This window comes from Dasypus novemcinctus, chromosome 9 (assembly GCF_030445035.2).
Source record: "Dasypus novemcinctus isolate mDasNov1 chromosome 9, mDasNov1.1.hap2, whole genome shotgun sequence".
Taxonomy (NCBI): Eukaryota; Metazoa; Chordata; class Mammalia; order Cingulata; family Dasypodidae; genus Dasypus; species Dasypus novemcinctus.
In genome coordinates, this window is record NC_080681.1 from 49,559,839 (window position 1) to 49,584,493 (window position 24,655).

Below are 24,655 nucleotides of genomic sequence, written 5' to 3' on the forward strand. Positions count from 1 at the left end.
TTTCAATCCAGCTGCTTCAGGGTGATGGGAAACATGGTAAGGCCAGTGAATTCTATGGGCATGTGCCCATTCCTGCACATCATTTGCTGTGAAATGGGTTCCTTGATTGGAAGCAATGCTGTGTGGAATGCCATGGTGGTAGATAAGATATTCATAAGTCCATGGATGGTAGTTTTGGAAGAAGCATTGCATGCAGGAAATGCAAACCCATACCCAGACTATGTGTCTATTCCAGTTAAAAAAAATCACTGCCCCTTCCATGGTGGAAGTGGTCCAATGTAGTCAACCTGCCGCCAGGTAGCAGGCTGGTCACCTCAAGGAATGGTGCCGTATCAGGGGCTGAGTGTGGATCTCTGCTGCTGGCAGATTGGGCACTCAGCAGTGGCTGTAGCCAAGACAGCCTTGATAAGGGGAAGTCTATGTTGCTGAGCCCATGCACAACCTCCATCCTACCTCCATAGCCACTTTGTTCATGAGCCCATTATGCAATGACAGGAGTGGCTGGGGAAAGAGGCTTAGCAGTAGCCACAGAGCGGGTCATCTTATCCACTTGATTATTAAAATATTCTTCTGATGAACTCACCCTCTGGTGAGCATTCACATGGGACACAAGTATTTTCATGTTTTTGCCCACTCAAAAGATCTATCCACATACCTCTTCCCCAGACCTCTTTGTCACCAACTTTCCAGTCATGTTCCTTCCAATTCCCTGACCATGCAGCCAAACCATTGGCAACAGCCCATGAATCAGTGTACAAATGGACCTCTGGCCATTTCTTCTTCCAAGCAGAATGAACAACCAGCTGCACTGCTCAAAGTTCTGCCCACTGGGAGGATTTGCCCTCACCACTGTCCTTCAGGGATGTCCCAGAAAGGGGGCTGCAGTGCTGCAGCTGTCCACTTTCAGGTGGTTTCAGGTGGTACCTGCATATCATGCAGAACCATCTGTAAACTAGGCTCAAGTCTTCTCTTCCTCACTCAATTGATTGTAAGGGACTCCCCAAGAGACCAAAGCTGTGGGCTGGGAAAGAGAAGGTAACATGGCAGGTGTGGTGACCATGGGCATTTAGGCTACTTCCTCATGTAACTTACTTGTGCCTTCAGGACTCACTCGAGCCCTATCTCATATATACCACTTCCAATATCATGCAGTCCTGCTGTGCATGCCCAACTTTATGGTTTGGTAGGTCAGACAATACCCAGCTCATGATAGGCAACTCAGGCTTCATGGTAACTTGATGGCCCATGGTTAAGTATTCAGTCTCTACTAAGGCACAGTAGCAGGCCAAAAGCTGTTTCTCAAAAGGGGAGTAGTTATCTGCAGAGGATAGCAGGACTTTGCTCCAAAATCCTAAGGGTCTGCATTGTGATTCTCCTATAGGGGCCTGCCAAAGGCTCCAGACAGCATCTCTAATTCCCACTGAAACTTCTAGCACCATTGGATCATATGGCCCAAGTGGTAATGCAGCTTGCACAGCAGCCTGGGCCTGACACAGAGCCTCTTCTTATTCTGGTCCCCAGTCAAAACTAGCAGCTTTTCTGGTCACCCCATAAATGGGCCGGAGTAGCACACCCAAATGAGGAATGTGTTGTCTTCAAATTCCAAAGAGAACAACTAAGTGTTGTGCCTTTTTTTTGGTTGTAGGAGGGGCCAGATACAACAGCTTATCCTTCATTTTAGAAGGGGTAGTTCGACATGTCCTACACCACTGGACACCTAGAAATTTCACTGAGGTAGAAGGACCTGGTATTTTAGTTGGATTTATCTCCCATCCTCTCTCACACAAATGTCTTACTAATAAGTCTAGAGTCTTTGCTACTTCTTCCTCACTAGGTCCTATCAACATGATGTCATCTATATAATGGACCAGAGTTATGTCTTGTGGGAGGGACAAATGATCAAGATCCCTGAGGACAATATTATGACTTAGGGCAGGAGAGTTGATATACCCCTGAGGCAGGACAGTGAAGGTATACTGCTGGCCTTGCCAGCTGAAAGCAAACTGTTTCTAGTGGTCCTTACTAATAGCAATTGAGAAAAAAGCATTCACCAAATCAACAGCTGCATACCAGGTACCAGGGGATGTGTTGATTTGCTCAAGCAATGATACCACATCTGGGACAGCAGCTGCAATTGGAGTCACCACTTGGTTAAGTTTGCAATAATCTACTGTCATGCTCCAAGATCCATCTGTTTTCTGTACAGGCCAAATAGGAGAGTTGAATAGGGATGTGGTAGGAATCACCACCCTACATCCTTCAAATCCTTGGTGGTGGCACTAATCTCAACAATCCCTCCAGGAATCTGGTATTGCTTTTGGTTTACTATTTTGCTAGGTAGGGGCAGTTCTAGTGGCTTCTACTTGGCCCTTCCAACCATAATAGCCCTCACTCCACAGTGTGGGGATTCTGCCAGTTACTGAAAATGTCTATTCCAATTATGCATTCTGGAACTGGGGAAATAACCACAGAATGTGTCCGGGGACCCACTGCACCAACTGTGAGATGGACCTAAGCTAAAACTCCATTAATCACCTGACCTCCATAAGTCCCTACTCTGACTAGTGGACCACAGTGACGTTTTGAGTCTCCTGGAATTAATGTCACTTCTGAGCCAGTGTCTAATAATCCCCAAAATGTCTGATCATTTCCTTTTCCCCAAAGCACAATTACTCTGGTAAAAGGTTGTAGATCTCATTGGGGCAAGGTGGGAGGAAGATTAAGAGTATAAATTTTGGGGAGTTTAACAAGATTCTTCCCCAAGGAGACCTGGCCTCCTTCCAGGCACTCTGGGTCTGTAAACTGTCTCAAGTCTGGAATTGATTAAGTGGCCATGATTCTCTGCATCTGTAATTTGAGTTAGGGTTTTGATCACTCGACCTAGAACTCTTCTGTTTATACAGATCCAGAAGAAATTTAGTAGATTGCCTATCTATTTCACTGCTAGGTACCCCATTATATATTAGCCAATGCCATAACTCTATGCAACTCAGACTATTTTGAGTGCTGTTTTGAATCTGCCTTTCATTGCAGTAGCAATGCCCACCTCAACTTTGGCGATTAACTGCCAATACTTGACTTTTACCAGACCAACACCCAATCATCCCCATAAAGTTTAAGGATTCTAATTCCATCACAGCCCTCCCTACAATAATATCTGGACTACAGAGAAGAGCAACCATGGAGATCTTCAGGGAAGATGGAGTTCATCTTACAAATTTATTTCTCACAGTCCTGGTTAAAGCTATGTCCTCTGGACATTCCTAGGGTGGGCAGGCAGCTCTCAGATGGTAAGTCCATTCTAGCATTCCAATCTCCCTAAGCCTTTGAATTCCCTCTTCTACTGTATATCAGGGCAAATTAGGCATCTCAACCCCAGACATGCTTGGCCATCTTTTGGTTCATGTTTCAGTCAGCCACCCAAACAAACAGTTAAGAGCCCTTTCTAACCCCTTGAGCTACAGCACTGAATACAGAATTTCTGCTTAGTGAGACCATATCAATAAATCCAGCCTGATCCAACTTTATATTCCTTTCACCACTATCCCATACCCTTAGTATTCATTCCCCCACATATTCCCCTGATTTCTGTCTACATAAATTGGAAAACGCATGCAGTTCTTTCTGAGTATACCTTACTTCCTCATGGGTCACACTTTGTATTTCACCTTTGGGGGCTTGTTGTGATTTTAGTCTAGTAATAGGTCTGGAAGACAGGAGAGGTGGTGGGGGTGGATAAAGAGAAGGATTAGATATGCCTTGCAAGCTACTGACCTCAGGGCATTTCCTTGCATTTTCTTCTGGTGAGAAATGATTAATCTCTTCAGGCAGGTGTTGGAAGACAGTTTCCTCAGGGCAGACTGGAGGCTTGGCAGTGCATGCTGGTGTTTGACTGGAGTGTTCCTCAGGGCTGGGAGGAGGTTCAGACTCCAAGGCAGGCCAGAGGCTGGGCAGGGCAGGCTTCAGTTTGGCTGGTACTCACCTCAGACCTGGAAGTTGTTTCAGACTCCCTGGGACAGGGGGCAGGCTGGATGATACAGGGTTGACAAGGTGTGGTCTCCATAGGGCAGGCCACAGTAGGCTTATCTGGTAAAGGCTCAGCAGAATTCAGGGTTTCAATGCCTCCATCAATATGATCATCACCCATATGTCTCCATCCCAATTCTCTGGATTCCACTCTCTTCCAATGAATGCCTTCATTTTAACTGCAGAAACCCTGCAGGGCTGAGATTTTAGTTTCCTTTGTAACTCCACTACTTGTACAATGAGAGTCTGAGTTTGTTTCTCAGATATTTCGAGCCTGTAGCTACAGGAGACAAGATTTTCTTTCAGAGCACACACAGAAACTTTCCCATTATTCATGTGGTGTTTAAGTTTCAAATTTGAAGCCTTTAACTCATCTCTTTCTTTTGTAACTATATGCAGAGTATCTAGGAGGAGCCAGCAAACATCTTTTTTAAAAAGATTTTTATTTATTTATTTATTTATTTATTTCCCCATTTCCCCTCCCCACCCCGGATGTCTGTTCTCTGTGTCTATTTGCTGCGTCGTCTTCTTTGTCCGCTTCTGTTGTTGTCAGCGGCATGGGAATCTGTGTTTCTTTTTGTTGCGTCATCTTGTGTCAGCTCTCCGTGTGGGCAGTGCCATTCTTAGGCAGGCTGCACTTTCTTTCACGCTGGGCGGCTCTCCTTACAGGGTGCACTCCTTGCACGTGGGGCTTCCCTATGTGGGGGATACCCCTGCATGGCAGGGCACTCCTTGCACGCATCAGCACTGCGCGTGGGCTAGCTCCACACAGGTCAAGGAGGCCCGGGGTTTGAACCGCAGACCTCCCATGTGGTAGACGGATGTGGATGCCCTAACCACTGGGCCAATTCTGCTTCCCAGCCAACATCTTTATATCATTTGACTCCACAAAACTCTGTTAAGGTGTTGAAAACACTCTCACCCAGATCCTTGCTTCTTATAAGCATGAAAGTAGGGGAATCCAGTGATGATATTTTGCATATCTCGATTACCAACTCATGCCATGGACTGTTAGCAGCCTCTTCATTATTGGAAAGGGAGTCATCAGTACCTTTGAGTCCAATTAGAATAGAGAGCCAATTGCATAAATCCCAGAAGCACCTCAGACACTCCATGTTTAAGACTCTGTTCCTCAAGAACCACTCCCAGTAGCAAGCTGTATTAGTCAGGGATTCTCTAGGGACACAGAATCAACAAGAGATATCTGTCAATAGTATGTGATTTTATGAGTCTCTCACACAGCCATGGGGATGCACAAGTCCAGGTTCCACAGGCAGGCTGTAACCAGCGGCTCCAATGAAAGTCCAATGAAGGTTCTTGACAAGTTCTGGGAGACACTGGCTGTCCAAGGATGAGCTGGAAAATTTTCTCTCACTGCTAGAATCACTTCCTTTTTTAAGGTATTCAACTGATTGGGTTAAGCTCACTCATTGCTGATGGCAATCTCCCTGATTGATGTAATTGTAATCAGCTATCTATGATTTACCACTGCAGTAAAGTCGAGGGTGACTAAAGTTCATAAATGCCTTTGTATTATACTTAGCCCAGTGCTTGCCTGACCAAACAACAGGGCACAATTACCTGGCTGAGTTGACACAATAGTCTAACCATCACACAGGTGAAGGATTTAAAAGGAGAGGTGATGATTTCAGCAGTCAGAGTAGAGTATTTCCAACTCTCGTTCAGCCAACCAGTATCTTCTAGAAAATTAATTGAAGGCCTTCATTGGAGTTCCCAGCTTACAGTCTGCCCTGTGGAATTTGGACTTCTATATCCTCACATTTATGAGACAATGCTATAATAAATCTCTTTATATTTACAGATACTTCATGTTGTTCTGTTTCCATAGGGAACTCTGATTTATACAATTAGTCTTTGCCCCCTCGTCAAAAATCAGTTGGCCATAAATGTGAGGATTGATTTATGAGTCCTCAAGTATAATCCTTGTGCCAATACCATGCTGTTTTGGTTACTGTGACCTTGTAATAGGCTTTAAGATTGGGAAATTTGCATCCTCCAATTTCATTCTTCTTTTTCAAGATGTCTTTAACTATCTGGGCCATTTAACTTCCATATAAATTTGATCACAGGACATTGCATTGAATCTGTAAATCACTTTGTGTAAAATTGACAGCCTAACAATATTTAGTTTCTAATCTATGAACATAGATTCTTCTTCCATTTATGTTTTCTTTAATTCTATTAGCAATGTTTTGTAGTTTTTTATGTACAAGACCTTTACAACCTTGGTTAAAGTTATTCATCGATAATTGATTCTTTCAGTTTCTAATGTAAATAGAATTACTGTCCTTATTTTTTCTTCTGATTGTTCATTACCAGTGAATAGAAACACTACTGATTTTTGCATGTTGATCCTGTACCTAACCACTTTGTTGAATTCATTCAAGAGCATTTAAAACTTATGTTTACTCTATACTATAGTTTATTAAGTATGCAATAGTATTATGTATTATGTATTATGTAAAATACTGTACACACCTTAATTAAAAATACTTTAGGGAAGCAGATTTGGCCCAATGGATAGGGCATCCATCTACCACATGGGAGCTCCAAGGTTCAAACCAGTGTGGAGCTGGCCCACACGCAGTGCTGATGTGCACAAGGGGTGCTGTGCCACACAGGGGTGTCCCCTGCATAGAGGAGCCCCACACGCAAGGAGTGCACCCCGTAAGGAGAACTGCCCAGCGGGAAAAAAGTACAGCCTGCCCGGGAATGGCACCGCACACATGGAGAGCTGATGCAGCAAGATGATGCAACAAAACACGACACAGATTCCTGGTGTCACTGACAAGAATACAAGTAGACACAGAAGAACATATAGTGAATGGATACAGAGAGCAGACTACTTGGGGGCGGAGCACAAGGGGAGAGAAATAAATAAAAAATGAATCTTTAAAAAAAATACCTTATTGTTAAAAATGCTAACAATTATCTGAGCCTTCAGCAAATTATAATCATTTTCCTTTGGAGGGTCTTGCTTCAATATTGATAGCTGCTGACTGATAAGGGTGGTAGCTGCTGAAGGTGGGGTCTCTGTGTAAATTTCTTAAAATAAGACAACAATGAAGTTTGTCACATCAATTGACTCGTCCTTTCACAAAATATTCCTCTATAGCATGCAATGCTGTCTTACAGCATTTTACCCACAGTAGAACTTTTTTCAAAATTGGAGTCAGGCCTCTTCAACCCTGCTGCAGCATTATCAACTAAGTTTGTGTCATATTTTAATCCTTTGTTGTCATTTGAACAATGTTCAAAGAATCTTCAACAGGACTAGATTCCATCTGAAGAAGCCACTTTCTCTGCTCATCCATAAAAATACATTAAAGTTTAATCATGAGATTGTAACAATTTAATCATATCTTCAAACTTTTTCTTTGTTTTTTTTCTCAAACTCCACTTTTAATTCTATTCCTCTTGTTATTTTCACACATCTGTAATTACTTCCTCCACTGAAATCCTGAACTCCTCAAAATCATCCATGAAGGCTAGAATCAACTTCTTTGAAACTCCAGTTGATGTTGATATTTTGACCTCCTCCCATGAATCATGAATATTCTTAATGGCACCTAGAATGGTGAATCCTTTCGAGGTTTTTAATTGACTTTATCCAGATCCATGGGAAGAATCACTAACTACAGCAACTATAACCTTACAAAATGTATTTCTTAAATATTAAGACTTGAATGTCGAAACTACTCCTTGATCCATGCTACAGAATGGATATTGTGTTAGCAGGCATGAAAACACCATTAATCTTTCCGTACAGCTCCATCAGAGCTCTTGGGTGACCAGGTACATTGTCAATGAGCAATTATATTTGAAAAGAATCTTTGTTCTGAGCAGTAGGTTTCAACAGTATACTTAAAGTATTTAGTAAACTATGTCGTAAACAGATGTGTTTGTCATACAGGCTTTGTTTTTCCATTTGTGGAGCCAGGCAGAATAGATTCAATAGAATTCTCAAGGGTCCTAGGATTTTGGAATGGTAAGTGGGCACTGGCTTCAACTTAAGGTCACAGCTGCATTAGCCCCTAACAATGGAGTCAGCTTGTCCTTTAAAGCTTTGAAGCCAGGCATTGACTTCTCCTATATAGCTAGGAATGTCCCAGATGACATCTTCTTCCAATAAAAGGGTTTCATCTACAATGATAATCTGTTGTTTGGTGTAGCCACCTTCATCAATGATCTTAGCTAGATCTTCTGGATAACTTGCTGCAGTTTCTACTCAGCATTTGCTGTTTATTTTGCACTTTTATGTTATGCAGATGACTTCCTTCCTTAAATTTCATGGATCCACCCTTGCTGGCTTCAAACGTTTCTTCTACAGCTTTCTCACCTCTCTTGGCCTTCATAGTATTGAAGAGAGTTAGGGCCTTGCTCTGGATTAAGTTTTGACTTGAGAGAATGTTGCAGCTGATTTTACTCTTCTATTCAGACAACTAAAACTTTCTCCATGTCAACAATGAGGCTATGTTGCTTTCTTATCATTCATGTGTTCAATGGAGTAGCACCTTTAGTTTCCTTCAAGAACTTTTCATTTGCACTCACAACTTGGCTAACTTTTTGGTGCAAGAGGCCTAACTCTAGTCCCAGCTCAGGTTTTAGCTTGTCTTCCTTAACAAACTTAATCATTTCTACCTTTTGATTTAAAATGAGACCCTTGCCACTCTTCCTTTCAATGAACACTGAGAGTCCATTGTAGGGTTATTAATTGGCCTAATTTCAAGTCTCAGGGAATAGGGAGGCCTGAGGGAAGGGAGAGAGAGAAGGGGAATGGCCTGTCGGTAGAGCAGTCAGAAGACACTGTCGGTGAAGCAGTCAGAAGACACACAACATTTATTGACTAAGTTAGCTGTCTTGCGTGGGCGTGGTTCATGGCACCCCAAAACAATTGTAATAGTAACATCAAAGATCACAGATTACCAAAACAGACACAATAATAATGGATTCAAATATTGCGAGAATTACCAAAGTGTGATGACAGAGACACGAAGTGAACACATGCTACTGGGAAAAAATGGTGCCAATGGACTTGCACAACACAAGGTTGCCACAAATCTTGAATTTGTAAGAAATGTGTTATCTGCAAAGTGCAGTAAAGAACAAGGAATGCCTGTATTGCTTTTTTACAACAAATACCAAAGCATTCTTCATACAACTGCTTCTTGAATCCATAAAAATGGTTTATCTGTACAATATAACTCAACAGGGCAGTTCTATCTCAATTTTTACTCCTATTTTACATTTTATTTAGCATTTAATTTTTGTAGATTAGAGGAGGCTTATGTCGTGAAAGAAAATGGCAAATAAATGAATAACACTAGTATTTATAATCCATTAAAGAAAATTCTCAGAAAATCCTGAAATAACTTACCTGTTCAGTAATGCCAGTGATATCGGACCCTGTTATAGCTTGGTGAGTCACATGGCCTTGGAAAACTGACTTCACGGAATTGAGAAAACTGGACTTTCCAGACCCAATTGGACCCAGCAAGAGAATACGAATTTCTGGGACCAAGTCTGCAATGGGTTTGTAGGTTCTGAGATCTGTCAGGAGGTTCTTTCTGTGCCTATTAAAACACAATAGTTAAAATTTTCCCTTTCAACCACATTCAAATATACTATTTAAAGGAGAAATTTTAGATACTATATATGTTACTGGAATAAAATAAAAATAAAAATAAACATAGAACTGCACAACATACAGTACGGTAGTTAAATACTATTGTAGCCAAACAACAGCCAAACTTCCATAAAAAGCAGCACAATTCTTCTGGAGTTTCTTTCTTTTACCTTTTGAGGATATATTTTAATTACTTAATAATTATTATTTTCACCTTAACTTCTTCTATAAAGTTATTTCAAATGGTTCTATGGTTATGCATTTTTGTGTTTTAAGAAAAATACTTTTATCTATATCTGATTCAAGTTAAATATTAAACAGCAACCAAACCATTGTTAAATAATCATGCTTAGACCTCATAAGCCTAAAAAGAAATAACAGCAACACTAAAGACAGATGATTATTTTCACTAAGAATACTAGGTTAAGGGGAAATCAAAGTAAAATATATACTGCAGGTATCAATCTATAAATTGGAGAAAGGAGGCTGTTTTTTTAACACTTACTGAAGTTCCCCAAAGACTTTATTCTTAAGGAAAAATTCAGAGAAATTATCTAAAATGGTCATCCAGACTCTAGTTGGAAAACCTAGGAACTAACAGGTCCACCGTGAAATATGAAGTCAAACTGATTAATTATCATCAGCTGAATATTGTTTCAAAGTTGTTAGTGATTTCATTATTGCTATTGTTCTAAACTGCTTTGAATCTTTTATATCAATAAAATTAGACTCATTTTTTATCATTCCAAGTGATAAGATTTACATCATCCTTATCATTTTATTTTATTTTTTTTAAAGATTTATTTATTTATTTATTTCTCTCCCCTTTCCCCCCACCCCCTCCCCGGTTGTCTGTTCTCTGTGTCTATTTGCTGTGTCTTCTTTTGTCCGCTTCTGTTGTCAGCAACACGGGAATCTGTGTTTCTTTTTTGTTGTGTCATCTTGCTGTGTCAGCTCTCCATGTGTGTGGCGCCATTCCCGGGCATGCTTCACTTTCTTTCACGCTAGGCGGCTCTCCTTACGAGGCGCACTCCTTGCACGTGGGCCTCCCCTACGCGGGAGACACCCCTGCGTGGCAGGGCACTCCTTGCGCGCATCAGCACTGTGCATGGGCCAGCTGCACTCGGGTCAAGGAGGCCCGGGGTTTGAACCACAGACCTCCCATGTGGTAGATGGACGCCCTAACCACTGGGTCAAGTCCGCCGCCCCTTATCATTTTATTGTCAGCACCTTTTATATAATTGGTCTAAATGCAATGAATAATAAATATTCTAAGAAACTAACTTACTGTGTAACTTCCTTTATCCTCTGTATGTTTCCTGGATTATTAATTCCTGTGGAAAGTAAGCATAGCATAAGAAGTTTTTAAACTTGCCTTTAGTTACACCTGGCCAAGCCTGCTTCCTAAATAGGGCTTCCAGTCTGCCTGCATAACTCAGGGCTAAGCACTTCAGTTAGTACAGGACTGATTAGTGAGAGGAAGAGGAGAGAAGATGATCCTGTTTGCACATTAACTCTCTCTGGACATTTTCATATCACCCTGGCTTGAGGTCTTAGGTCTGACCCAGAAGATTCATATGTCAAAACAGCCGTGCCCTAAGAAGAAGGCCTCTCTCACTCTCTTCCTGCCTCCCTCCCTTCGGTTTTTTGCTCTCTCGCTCTCTCTCCCTCTCCCTTCCACTCTCCCTCCTTCTCCTTCTCTCCACTCAGACATCTCAATTTAATTTGTTCAAAGCAGGCTGTAACTTCCAGGTAATAACCTCATAAGCTCTGTGCTCAGCTGTTACTTTAGTTTTAGGAAAGAATATCAACTGGCATGAAATATTTCCTTACCCTTACAAATCAAGCATGGCCTACCAAACACAAAAACTAGTACTAGAATGTAAAATTCTCTCATTTAATCTACCTTCAACTCGAAAAACTTCACACTCAGAATATTTATGCCGAGAGTTTACTTGAAATTTTTCATGTATGGAAGAATTTATATAAAGTTGCTTTGACCTTGTACTTAAATTGAAACTCTCAGAAGCACAGAAATAAAAACTTAATTCTTCATCAGTAATTATAGGTGGTCTATTAAAAAAAAAAGTTGGTATTTCCGTTGTGTTGTTCCCCTTTGGAAATAAAAAACAGAAAGAAAGCTTTGGTTCTTCAGAATCTTCACAGGATTTAGGATAGTGCTCAAGCATAAAGACTCCAAAAATATTTGATTGTGAATGAATGATTGTTACAGTGGGTCCCTGGTGACTGCATCTTTGAAGCAAATCTCCAATGCTAAACCCATGAACAGAAGATTTATAAAGAAGACTCAAGGAAACGTTTCCAAGTAGCTTTTGCAGACTCTTTTCCTCGTTCCATGTCAATCTGGTTGTCACTTCCATTTTCCAGTATCTAAAGGAAAAAGAATTACAGGATGAGAGACTAATATAGCATAGTGCTTTAAAGCACAGACTTCTGCTTCGATATCTGGTGAGTTTTTCCCTCCCCTCCCCCCTCCCCCAGCACAATTAAAACATATAGAAATTTCTATTCAGGAACTACTGTGATTAGTAATAGAAGAAAATGTAGCATTGATGTGGAGAAAGTGGCCATGGTAGTTGCTGAGGGTAGGGAGTGGGAAGAAGAGATGTGATGTGGGGGCATTTCCAGGACTTGGAGTTGTCCTGGGTGGTACTGCAGGGACAGTTACTGGACATTGTATGTCCTCCCATGGCCCACTGGGTGGGCTGGGGGAGAGTGTAAACTATAATGTAGACCATTGACCATGTAGTGCAGCAGTGCTCAGAGATGTATTCACCAAGTGCAATGAATGTCCCATGATGATGAAGGAGGTTGTTGTTATTGGAAGAGTGGGGTGAGGGGGATGGGGGAGATATGGGGACCTCATATTTTTTTAATGTAACATTTAAAAAAATAAAGACAAAAAAATATATAGAAATTGAAAATAATAGTTGGTTAAAAATAAATTTTTGGAAATGAAAAATAAATCAGATTTTCTTAAAGTGAGAAAATAAAATAAACTATAAACTTAATAAAGAATAAAGAGAAATGAATAAACGAGACCCAGGGTCAGCAAACATTTTCTTAAGAGGCCAGACAGTAAATACTTCAGGCCTTGTGGGTCATATGGTCTCTGTTGCAACTACTAAACTTTTCCCTTGTGATGCAAAACCTGCCAGAGACAAAATGTAAACAAATGGGTGTGGTATCCAAATAAACCTTTTTTTAAGAATACAGGTGCCTGGCCCATTGGCCAGAGTTTGCCAACCAGTGAATTAATAGATAGAACTAAGACATTTATACCAAAAGAACAGCCTGCAAAGAAAGAAATATAAAATATGAAAGGAGTTAACAGATACAGGTCCTACTGTGTCAGACTAGACCATTAGCCGTAAAACTAATTCTTTCAATGTGACAAATTTGAAAAACAGGATAAACTGTAAAAAGGTATATGTTTAAGAGCACTGGAGAGCTAACAGGGCTGTGAAGAATTATGTTACCAGCTAAGATTGGAGCAGTAAATCCAAGAAGGTGAGCTTGGCATTTGAGTACACTTTTCCCCAAGGGGCATCTTTCAATTTCAGTAGAGGCAACTGAGATGCTGGGAAACCTGGTAAAGTTTTAGCTAGACCCCTACAGCTAGGGGGATAATATTTATACTTTGGGTGCCACAAAGAGGATGCGCTGGTGACTTTCCCCCCGAGGCTTTGGGTTGGGTGTCTGAAGGGACACAGGGAAGAAGTAAGAATGAAAAAGAAATAGGCAGCCTTAATCCCCATCCATGATTGGATTAAGGTAGGCCGAGTTGTTAGTGCCCCTAGCTCCCTGACAGAAGCAAAATAAATGTTGGCTAGATTAAGAGAACATCCTCCTAGCCTCAAATTATCTTTTTCTATTTTTTATATTGTGTCTGACACCCAAACATAAACAACCACATACTGAAAGAAGCAAAACATGATAGAAAACGAGGAGAAAAAAAGAGACGGTAGAAACAAACTCATTCTCATAATAGAGTTCACACATAGAGAAATAATACAAAAGACGAAAACAAACTCTGGACTTAATACGTACAGATCTGAAATTAAGAATTTAAAGAATACATTTAAGAGCAGGTTAGACATACCTGAACAAAGTATTAGTTCGAAAAATATAAATTAGTTGAAACACTGAGACACAAAGAAGACTTTTTTTCAATAGGAAAGAAAAGAAAAGAGAGATAAAAAGGGCTGACATGCAAAATGGAGTTCAAGAAGGAAAGAGGAAATAGAGCAGATATTCAAGTAATCCCTCAATCCCTAGCAAGCAAGTATCAAAAACATTTCAAAGTACTATAATTTTTAGTGAGTATGTTCTTTGATCAGAACATTAATAAGCCAGAAACCAGAAATAAGAGGGTAAGAGATCCTCATACTTTAGAAAAAAACATATGCTTCCAAACAATCCATTAGTCAAAGAAGAAATCTTAATGAAAATAAGGAAATTTAATTAAGTGATAATAAACTACCCATTTCATTTCAATTTTGTGGAATGGAGCTAAAATGTGCCTTAAAAATTGTATAGCCTCAAACACATATATTAGAAAAGAAGAAAGGCTGAAAATGGACAATACTAACTTCCATTTTAAAAAGTCAAGGAACAAGGTATTCAGCAACTTCAGATGGTGGGCATTGAGTTCAAACAGGTAAGGTAAAAATGAAAATGGAATCATAAAATAGGAAATATGCTACATATGCCCAAAGGAAAGGGGTGGGCAGGGGGCCCAGGGATGGGATTGGAACTCCAAAGTAACTGGTGTGTTTGGTTGACGAGAAAAAAATCACAAGCCAACCAAAAAAGGAAAATGTATCAGACATTTTCAAATGGCAGTATTTCAAAAGGAAGAGGTTATTTTTTTTGTAAGGTTGTTTTAAATTCCAAGAAGGGTAGATTTGTTCCCTCTCTAGTAAAATCTTAGTTACTCTAAGTTTTTTGGTGCATGTGGGAAGCTGGTGCTCCACCATTGAGTCACATCAGCTCCTCACCCTAAGCTTTAAACATCTTGGTGCATTTAAAAAGTTTTCATTATTGGTTAGAAACTTTTGACACGAGGACTCCATTTTGGATTCTGTACTTAAAAGGTAACATTAGCCTCTAACTTTGCGAGATCGTAGCACTAAATATACTATTTTTTTTTTAAGATTTATTTATTTATTTCTCTCCCCTCACGCCCCCGCCCCCATTGTCTATTCTCTGTGTCTGTTTGCTGCATCTTCTTTGTCCGCTTCTGTTGTTGTCAGTGGCACTGGGAATCTGTGTTTCTTTTTGTTGCGTCATCTTGTTGTGTCAGCTCTCTGTGTGGGAGGTACCATTCCTGGGCAGGCTGCACTTTCTTTTGCGCTGGGCGGCTCTCTTTACGGGGCACACTCCTTGCGCATGGGGCTCCCCTACGCGGGGGACACCCCTGCATGGCGCATCAGCACTGCGCATGGGCCAGCTCCCCACCGGTCAAGGAGGCCCGGGGTTTGAACTGGGGACCCTCCATGTGGTAGACGGATGCCCTAACCACTGGACCAAGTCCGCTGCCTAAATATACTATGACAAGCATGTTGTATATATTTATCTGAGGAGGAAGCTGATGTTTTGCAAAACAAACCCTCTGTTTTTTATTTTTAATTCCACCTGTGTGGAATGTGGCTCCTGAAAAATAATAGCTGTAGTTAGAGGTGCATACATCAAGAATGGTTAAATCCTACAAGAAGGTTTACAAACAGGGAAAAGCTGTAATTCTTAGGAAAAGAATTCAGGGAAAAATCCTCACATATGTTACTTACATCCTGTTCTTCCCTTTGGGACTATTTTGGCCATATTCTATAATATAGTAAGTTTTAAATTGGCCATGATTTTGTTTCAGCAACTTTTTAGGTAAAATGCTATAAATTATGTATATGTTAAGAGTACTCTGAGGAGAGGTGTCTACTCAAAGTTGCTTTTGTGTATCTAAATACTTAGCCTTATTTTTGTAAAGTGCTGCATACTTCTATATTTGTGTATAATCTTAATCAGATGTTTAAAATTATTTCAAATACTTCATTAAAATAATTATTTTATTATAAGAATAAAAAACATCAGGGAAAAAAGCCAATTAAACCCTAAGAGAATAACAGAAACTAAATAATATAAATAAAAACAGAAAATAATGGAGCAAGCACACAATAGAGAAGATCAACAAAACCAAAAGTTAGTTTTTAAAAAGACTAAAAAGATTAAGAATACATTGCTGACACTGATTTTGGAAAAAAAAGAGGATGGGGAAATAGTGTACCAAAACCAAGAATTTAAAGAAGCACATCAGCATAGATCCTACAAACAATAAAAGTGTTCCTTAAATGAACAACTTTATAGCAATTCATTTGAAACTGAGTAAAGTAGACAAATTCCTGAAAAAAAAACACAACCTACCAAAACTGATGTGAAAATAAGTAGAAAGTTGAATTGTCCTGTAGCTACATTATTTTTTTTTAATGAATTAATAATTTAAAACTTCCCACAAAAAAGTTCCAAGGATCTTTGGGTGTAACAGATGAATTCTACCAAACATATTAGAAATAAATAATACAGTCTTACACATACTCTTCCAGAGAAAACTTGGATACCAGCACCTTATAATGGTATCCCAAGCAAGGAAAATGATAGGCCAGTTTCACTACAAGCATTGACACAAAATTCCTCATCAAAATATTATCATAGCAAACCAATAAAAGAAATATATAAGAAGGATGGTAGTTCATGTGACAGTCTGAATTTTGTGAATCCCAGAAAAATATTATGTTCTTGAACTAATCCATTCCTGTGGGGGTGGGATTCTTTGCTTAGGTTACTTAATAAGATCACCTTAAGATTTTCGATTGGACAGGGTCAGTGAGTCATTAGCCAGCTTGGGTCTCTGCTCTCTTACTAGGTCTGATATAAATGGAGATACACAGAGAGAGAGACATAAACAGAGAAATGAAGCTGCCATATTATACTGATCCTGCCACGTGAGAGAGAAGACTGCAGAAAAACAGAGAAGCCTGGAGAGGCTGAGAGAGGTCTGGGCATCTGGAACCAGCAGAGCACAGAGGCATGAAAAGAGGCCCTGAAAGAGCTGGGCACACAGAGCAGCCCAAGGCGACTAGCCCTGCCATATACCTATCACCACAGGGCAGGAAGCCAGGATCATCAGTAGCTGACTTTGATGAGAAAGCATCTCTGAAGGTGCCTTGATTGGACATTTCACAGCCTCAGAACTGGAAGTGTATAAGCTAAATAAAATTCTCATTATAAAAGCAAACCCTTTTCTGGTACTTTGCATCGGCAGCCTTAAGGTATACTAGGACAATTCACAAGTATGCTTTAGTCTAGGTGTGCAAGGATGTTTCAATATCTAAAAATCTACTCATACTATATAATCAGTAGAGGCCAAAAAAAATAAAGAAAAAATTCAACATACATTCATGGCTTGAAAATAAAAATCTTAGCAAACAAGTAACAGAAGAAAACTTCCTTACTTTGATAAGGGGTATTTTTTAAAAAGATGTATAGCAAACATATTCTTAATGGTGATGTGTTTGTTCCCTTGGAGATCAGGAATGACTCTATGATGCCCTGCTATTACCACTTGCATTTAACACTGTAACAGAAGTCCTTGTCAGTGCAATAAAGCAAACAAAGGAAATAAAAATATGTACATTATCAAGAAAGAAACAGAATTAACTTACTCAAATATAATTTGATTTTATACATAGAGAATCTCAAATGTCTACAGATAATTACTAAAATTGGTGAATTGAGCATGCTATTTATCTATTGCTGCGTAACAATTTACTACTAACTCCATGACTTAAAATAATACACGCCCATAATCTCAGTTTTTGTGGGTCTGAAGTCAAGGCACAGCCTAGATGGGTCCTCTGTCTCAGGAGCTCTTATGAGGCTGCAATAAAAGGGTCACCCTTACTTACTAGACACATGGGTGTCCCAAACAAGATCAGCAAGTGAGAGAGTCTCCTAATAAAGTACACATTATAATCTTGTGTAATATAATCACAAAGGTGACATCCTATCACCTTTGCCATAGTCTATTGGCTAAAAGCAAGTATGTGTCCCACCTACAAGAGGAAAGGATCACCCAAGGACATGGTGCAAGAAGGCAGAGACAATTGGAGCTATCTTAGAGCCTGTCAGCCACATCTAGCAAGGTTGCTAAATATAAGTTCAATATGTAAAACTTACCAATACTTCTATATACCAACCACACTACAGTTTCACAGCATAATTTTAAAAGTACAATTTACAATAGCAAAAATAAATATCTAGTATTAAGTCTAATACACACATGTATTAAATATAAGACTTCTATACAAAAAAACTATAAAGCATTATTGAATTAAATTATGTAAAACATAAATTAATGGAAGGCTATGACATACAACTTAAAGGATTCAAAAATACAATCTTAACAGGATTTTGAAGGCATTTATAAGGTAGTGTATTAGTCAGCCAAAGGGGTACTGATGCAGAATACCAGGAATTGGTTGGTTTTTATAAAGGGTTTTTATTTGGGGTAGGAGCTTACAGATACCAGGCTGTAAAGCATAAGTTACTTTCCTCACCAAAGTCTATTTTCATGTGTTGGAGCAAGATGGCTGTTGACGTCTGCAAGGGTTCAGGCTTCCTGGGTTCTTCTGGGACCAGCTCCTCTGCTTTCTCCACAAGGTCAGTTATAGACTATGAGGCTCTCTAGGCTTTGCCTCTCTCAACAAGTCAGCTGTAGACTATCAGGTAATCAGCCATGTCTCTCTCTCCCTGGAGCTCCAGCTTCAGCATCAAACTCCACCAACAAAACTCCAACATTAAAAGCCCCTAACTCTGTCCTTTGTCACGCCTTTTATCTGTGAGTCCCCATGCCCTACTGGCACTGAATCCAATATAATCTAATATGCCCAGAGGAAAAGATCAGTTTACAAACATAACCCAATATTTCTTTTTGGAATTCATCAATAATATCAAACTGCTACAAGTCATTCTAAAATTTATATGATTGTAGCCTTGCAAGGATCCAACTAAGCTGCTTTGAATCCCGACCCATAGAAACTGTGAGATAATAAATGCGTGGTGTTTTAAGTTGTGCTAATTTGTTGCACAATACAGAAAACTAATGCAAGAAGATAGTATAAGAAAATTAATTAATGACCTTGGATTAAGAAAAAGGTTCTCAAATTTTCTCTGTTCATGACACCTTTAGTATCTTAGTAATTTTTGATAATACCACTAAGTAAAAAAATAAAAAACACATGATCATTCCATTTATTAAATAGTTATATCCAAACTACTTAATATGTATTTATGTCTTAACAACTAAGTAGCTGTTAATAAAATCATACACATAATAACTATAAGATGTGTGTCTTTGTTGGGCAATGGACAACTCCTGAAACCTTGGAATCAGACTGGACACCACTACCCTTATTTTCTCTCCAACATTGCTTTTTGCTTTGTATCATAGTAATCTTGAAAACCCAACTTTGGACAAATATAACACCATTGAGGGAAGTGGACTTGGCCCAGTGGTTAGGGGGTCTGTCTACCACATGGGAGGCCCACGGTTCAAACCCCGGGCCTCCTTTACCCGTTTGCAGCTGGCCCATGCACAGTGCTGATGTGCGCAAGGAGTGCCATGCCACTCAGGGGTGTCCCCGCGTAGGGGAGTCCCACGCACAGGGAGTGCGCCCTGTAAGGAGAGCCGCCCAGCGCCAAAGAAAGTGCAGCCTGCCCAGGAATGGTGCCTCCCACATGGAGAAATGAGACAACAAGATGACGCAGCAAAAAAAACACAGATTCCCATGCCGCTGACAACAACAGAAGTGGACAAAGAAGACGCAGCAAACAGACACAGAGAACAGAAAACCAGGGTGGGGGGGAAGGGGAGAGAAATAAATAAATAACTAAATCTTTAAAAAAAAGAACACCATTGAAAAAATGTAGTTGCTATAATGTGAAAACAGTGAGGTCCCTCAAGATAAGCTCAAGAAGTTTTTGAGACTGCTGTGAGTGTGATGTGGCACATAGTTTGGATATCATAAGGAAAGATTCTTAAGAATACAAAAATCACTAGACAGAATAAAGTTTTGATAAATCACATTACATAAAATCTAAGAACTTCTGTTCAGCAAATGCTTCAGAAAGTGAAAAGGCAATTCATGATGTGAGAGAAAATATATTTGCAACCCATATAACTAACCATCAAAGTTTTGGAATTCTGCACATGTGCATGATTGTTTTATAAGTTTCCAACTTCTGTCATAAAAAACTATACTTAAAAAATAATAATAGGGTGGGTTGGGGGAAAAATACACCAAATGTAAGATAAGGACTATAATTAGTAGTAAGATTTTGACAATATTCTTTCATAATCTTTAATAAATGTCTCATGACAATACAAGGTGTTGGTGGAGAGTTGATGTAGGGGACCCCTGTATAATGTTATGCATGTCTGCTTTGTAAGTCCACAACTTTTACTATACACTTATTGTGTATGTATGTTCGTGTATAAATGATATAGAGATAATAATAGGGTGGGTTGGGGGAAAATACGTTGGTTAGTAGTAATATTTTGACAATGCTCTTAAATCATTAGTTAAAAATGTTTAACAACAATGCAAGGTATTGGTGGTAGGGTAAGTTACGAGAGTCCTGTATGATCCTATATATGTTTGTTTTGTATGTTCACAACTATTACTATACACTTATTGTTTATGTATGTTTATGTATGAGTGATATACCTCAATAAATTTTTTTAGAAATGAAAAAAAAAGACTCATATTCAGAAAATGTCTTGTGTATGTGTGTGCATGTATAATATATTTGGAAATCAATACAAAAAAGACAGACAACTTAATTTAAAAAATGGGTAATTTGATTTTTTTCCCCACAAATGGTCAATAAATATGAGAAGATGCTTAGCCTCAGCAGTGATCAGGGGACTGAGAATTAAAACAATAAGAAATTCCACTCCTAAAAATTCCATTCCAACCACAATGTGGGTATATGTACACCAAAAGGCACATGCAAGAATTTTCATAGCAGCACTATTATGTCCTAACACTGGAAACAACCCAAGTATCCTTTACTGTAATAAAATATTTTATGGTTTAGTCATATAGCAGAATACTATATAACAGAGATAAAACTCTCAATGATATCATTACAGAAAGAAGCCAGAACACTAATTAATATAACATGCAATGCTATTTCTATAAAGTTAAAAATAGATGAAGTCAGAAGAGATGGTACCTTTGGAGATGAAGAAAGAGCAGTGATTGAAAGTGGGGAAAATGGGGTGCTTCCGGGGATGGCTGATAACAATACATTCATCTGGTTGGTGACTTATGATTGGGCTTACTTTATGGTAGTTCATTGAGCTGTGCACAGAGAATTTGTGTGCTTTTCCATATATGTGTTATATTACAATCAGTGTTTTGTCTTTTTTAGAGAAGCATGGAGGAAAGAAGTTAGCACTTCACATGCATCTATTAGAAGTTTCAGAAGAAGAAAATAGAGAGGATAGCATAGTAGCTATGTTTGAAAAAAGAGTAGCTGAGTTTTTTTCCAAAATTGAACATCCAGCAAAAAGGCACTATGGGTACTCAGCAAGATTATTAAAAAAAAGCCCATACATTGATACACCGTTGTCCAAATCATCTGGATAATAACATCTAGGATCAAAGAAAAAAATCTTAAAAATAACCTTTAAAGAAATCAGAATGTCAATAGAATTATTGTTGGCAACAACAGTTTATATAGCACAATGGAACTATACATTTAAATTACTGATCAAAATATAACTTCAACCTAGAATTTATAACAGAAATAATGTTATTTAAGAAGAACAAAATTATATAATGATATTCTCAGGCATATGAAAACTAAGATTGTTTACCCATAGATAAACCTCGCAAAAATTTCCTTTAACAGGAAAACAGTAACCCCAAGCTTCTCATACACAGTTAATTATCTAGTAGAAAATGTACTAGAATTTTTTTAAACGCAATCTCAAAAGCAGCAAATAAAATAATATACCTAGATTACATTGTTTAAAAATTGGGAATAACTTCTTAAGAAAAAATTAAATGAAGAATTTTATGAGGAACGTGAATGATGGCCCTAATAAAGGGAGAAACATACAATTTCTTGGATGGGAAGAGTCTTCATAAAAATGATATCAGTTCTTCCAAAGTCTATCTTTAAATTCAATGTAGCTCAATCAAACCCTTAACAAGATTCTTATCAATGAGGGTAAAAAGATGATCCAAAAAAAAGATGATCCAAATGTTCATATGATACTACTAGGAACAAAGAACAGCCAAAAGAGTTTTGAAGAATAACAATCTGAGACAAATGAACCTGTAGCAATTAGGAAAATGTAATAGTAGCACCAAAATATATAAACAGCTCTGAGACTGACCAAATTCCATAGCCTGGGTCCCCTAGGAAACAGATCTAAGGCAAAGTTAACACGCAAAAGCTTTATAGTGGGGTACTGTTTCAGAGAAACAAGTACAGGTAAAAATGGGAGTGAAATGGAGGAGGATTTAAACCAAACACAAAGTTGGCACAGTTGTTTCTCAGCCATTATTATGCAGGACATTTCCAAACAAGCCACAAGAATCGCCCTAAGAGCAGTCAGGAGTGCTATGGGAGGAAATGTTCAACTCCTCCCGCCCTCACGATTAGCCAATGGAGTGCTACCAGTCCAACCCCACCCCCACCCCACCCCCACCCCACCCCATACTTCTGAGATGTGTTACTGCACTTATTAGAGCAGCGCCGGAGAATCCCAAGTTTTGGACCTGAGTTTGAGAGCCGCAGCACACTCTAGAGCTCCTGCCCCAGAAGGTGCAATGCAGAGTGAGCCTTGCTCCCTCCTCAGAGGAGGCTGAAGTGATGGGGAAGGTATTTTACATTTGCTGGGGCTGGAGATTTACAGCTACTGAAGGACGCAAGCCATCACAGGGGCCATTTAGGTTAAGAAGCAGGTCTGGAGGCCCAGCCAGGGAGAGGCAGAGCGAAATGGACCTGAAGACCTGAGGGGACAGACACTGGGTCCAGTATACCCACTCTTGTAAGGAAACTTGATATGTGACAGATTAGCTCGCCCAACCAAAGGAGCTGGGGCAAGTGGCTAACCACAGACAAAATTAAAAACATTAAGTCATGATATTCATAACCTCATTTCATCCTTGAAAATAAGTTCAAGTTTGTGTAAACCATTAAATGTGAAAAGTTTTAGAGGGAATATTAGAGAATATCCTTATAATCTTCACATTGGGAAGGATTTCTAATATAAGACACTAAAAATATAAGCTACAAAGGATAGAAAGATAACTCTGATTACATTAAATCTTTAAAATTTTCTCAAAATAAACTAAAAGACAAATCACAGACTGGGAGAAATTATTTACTGTGCATACCCTATAAATATAATTAATATATGTTAAGAATTTCTATAAAGAAGGAAAATATGAACAACTTAATAAAAAACAGTCAAAATATATGAAAAGGCAATTAACAGGTGAAGGAAACCAAATCAGTTATAAACACGAAAAAATATTCAATGGCTGTAGTGACAGGAAACTATAAATTATACAATAATTGGATATCATTTCCCATCTGGGCAAAAGTTCAGTCACACCAACTGTTGATCAGGATATGAAGATTCAAGAATGATCACATTGCTTGATGGCCAAGTGTCATTTTGGAGTGCAAGTATATTTACAACAGCATTGTTTATGACAGCATCAGAAAAATAGATGGAGAAAGTTTGGCATATGGGTTCCGTGAAATATTAGACAGGAGTTGAAGTGATTGAGCTAGAACTATTTGCATCAGCTTGGATAAAGTTGAAAAAAATTTTCTCTTGAGTGAAAAAAAACAAATTGAGAATGAGTCATTTAGCATGATACCATTTATATAAAAGTTAACACAAAAAACAATCCTAGAGCTTGTATTTAGATATATACTTATTTTAGTAAAAACATAAAAATAAACATGCAAAAATTTAGACCAAATTCTGTATAGTCATTCCCTCTGGGGAAGAATGGAAGAAAAGAGAATTAAGGAGAGATTCACAGGCGACTTCAGTTTTTAAGGCTTTTGCTTTTAAGTCGAAAAACAAAACATTCTAGTTAAATTTAGCAAACTTTTAAAAATCTGCTAAAACTATCTGGAGATATCACTATAGTTCATTTAGCTGTGCTTGAAATTTTCACCAATGTAAAAAACAAATGAAGAAACAGTATGATCATTAGCCATTAGCAGCAATTTTCTCTGAAATTCGCTTTCACAGAAAGGAAAGCAGGCTATTTTCTTCACCCACAGCTAGGTCAGCTAGGTAATACTGGATGGTGGTAAGTTACTTACCTGTTTATGAGAGTTAGAACAGAGGATTAGTTGTTCTGTCAGATGTGAGGAGCAGCCACGGAATGGCGACTGAAGGCTTAGCTGAGACTCTAAGTTTCAGATTCACTGAAAGGAAGGAAATGAAACTGAAAGCAGCAACCATTTAGATAGCAGCACACCAACTTCCGTTAAGTTTCTTTTTCCTCACTAGAAAGAGTGAGAAGATAAAATAAAATTCCTGATGAGCAAATGAAAAAGTTCATTAGTTTCCTGTGTAGTCAACATGTAGATATGCATGAAATGGCAGTTATCATTTTTTTAAGTATTATAAAACTTATAGCTAACTTATGTATATAACTATGTAGCTGACACTGCGCAACTATTTTCTAAATTTTTCCTCAAAACAACCTCAGAAGGTACATGCTGCTAGTTTCCCTATTTTTCAAAGTAGAAAAATGAAACTTAAAGAAGTTATATGAATTTGCCCACGGTGATTCAGCTGGTAGAGTGGAAGACCTGACGATACTCAAAACCATCAGCTTTTCCTGAATTTATAGGATTAAAGAG

The 24,655-nt window shown here is 38.8% G+C and overlaps 1 protein-coding gene across 2 annotated transcripts in view; it reads right to left on the minus strand.

Moving 5' to 3' along the window:
- The window catches only part of IFI44L (interferon induced protein 44 like), a 56,919-nt gene extending 32,704 nt beyond the window's left edge, over nucleotides 1-24,215 (minus strand). For both annotated transcript variants that reach the window (XM_004472847.4, XM_058303305.2), the window contains exons 1-4: nucleotides 24,110-24,215; nucleotides 11,580-12,064; nucleotides 10,962-11,007; nucleotides 9,425-9,620 (exon numbers count right to left, since the gene is read on the minus strand). In XM_004472847.4, the coding sequence (XP_004472904.2) occupies nucleotides 9,425-9,620; nucleotides 10,962-11,007; nucleotides 11,580-12,054 (717 nt within the window). In that variant the 5' untranslated portion in view covers nucleotides 12,055-12,064; nucleotides 24,110-24,215. The remainder of the gene's footprint in view (nucleotides 1-9,424; nucleotides 9,621-10,961; nucleotides 11,008-11,579; nucleotides 12,065-24,109) is intronic.
- Nucleotides 24,216-24,655: the final 440 nt, after the last annotated feature.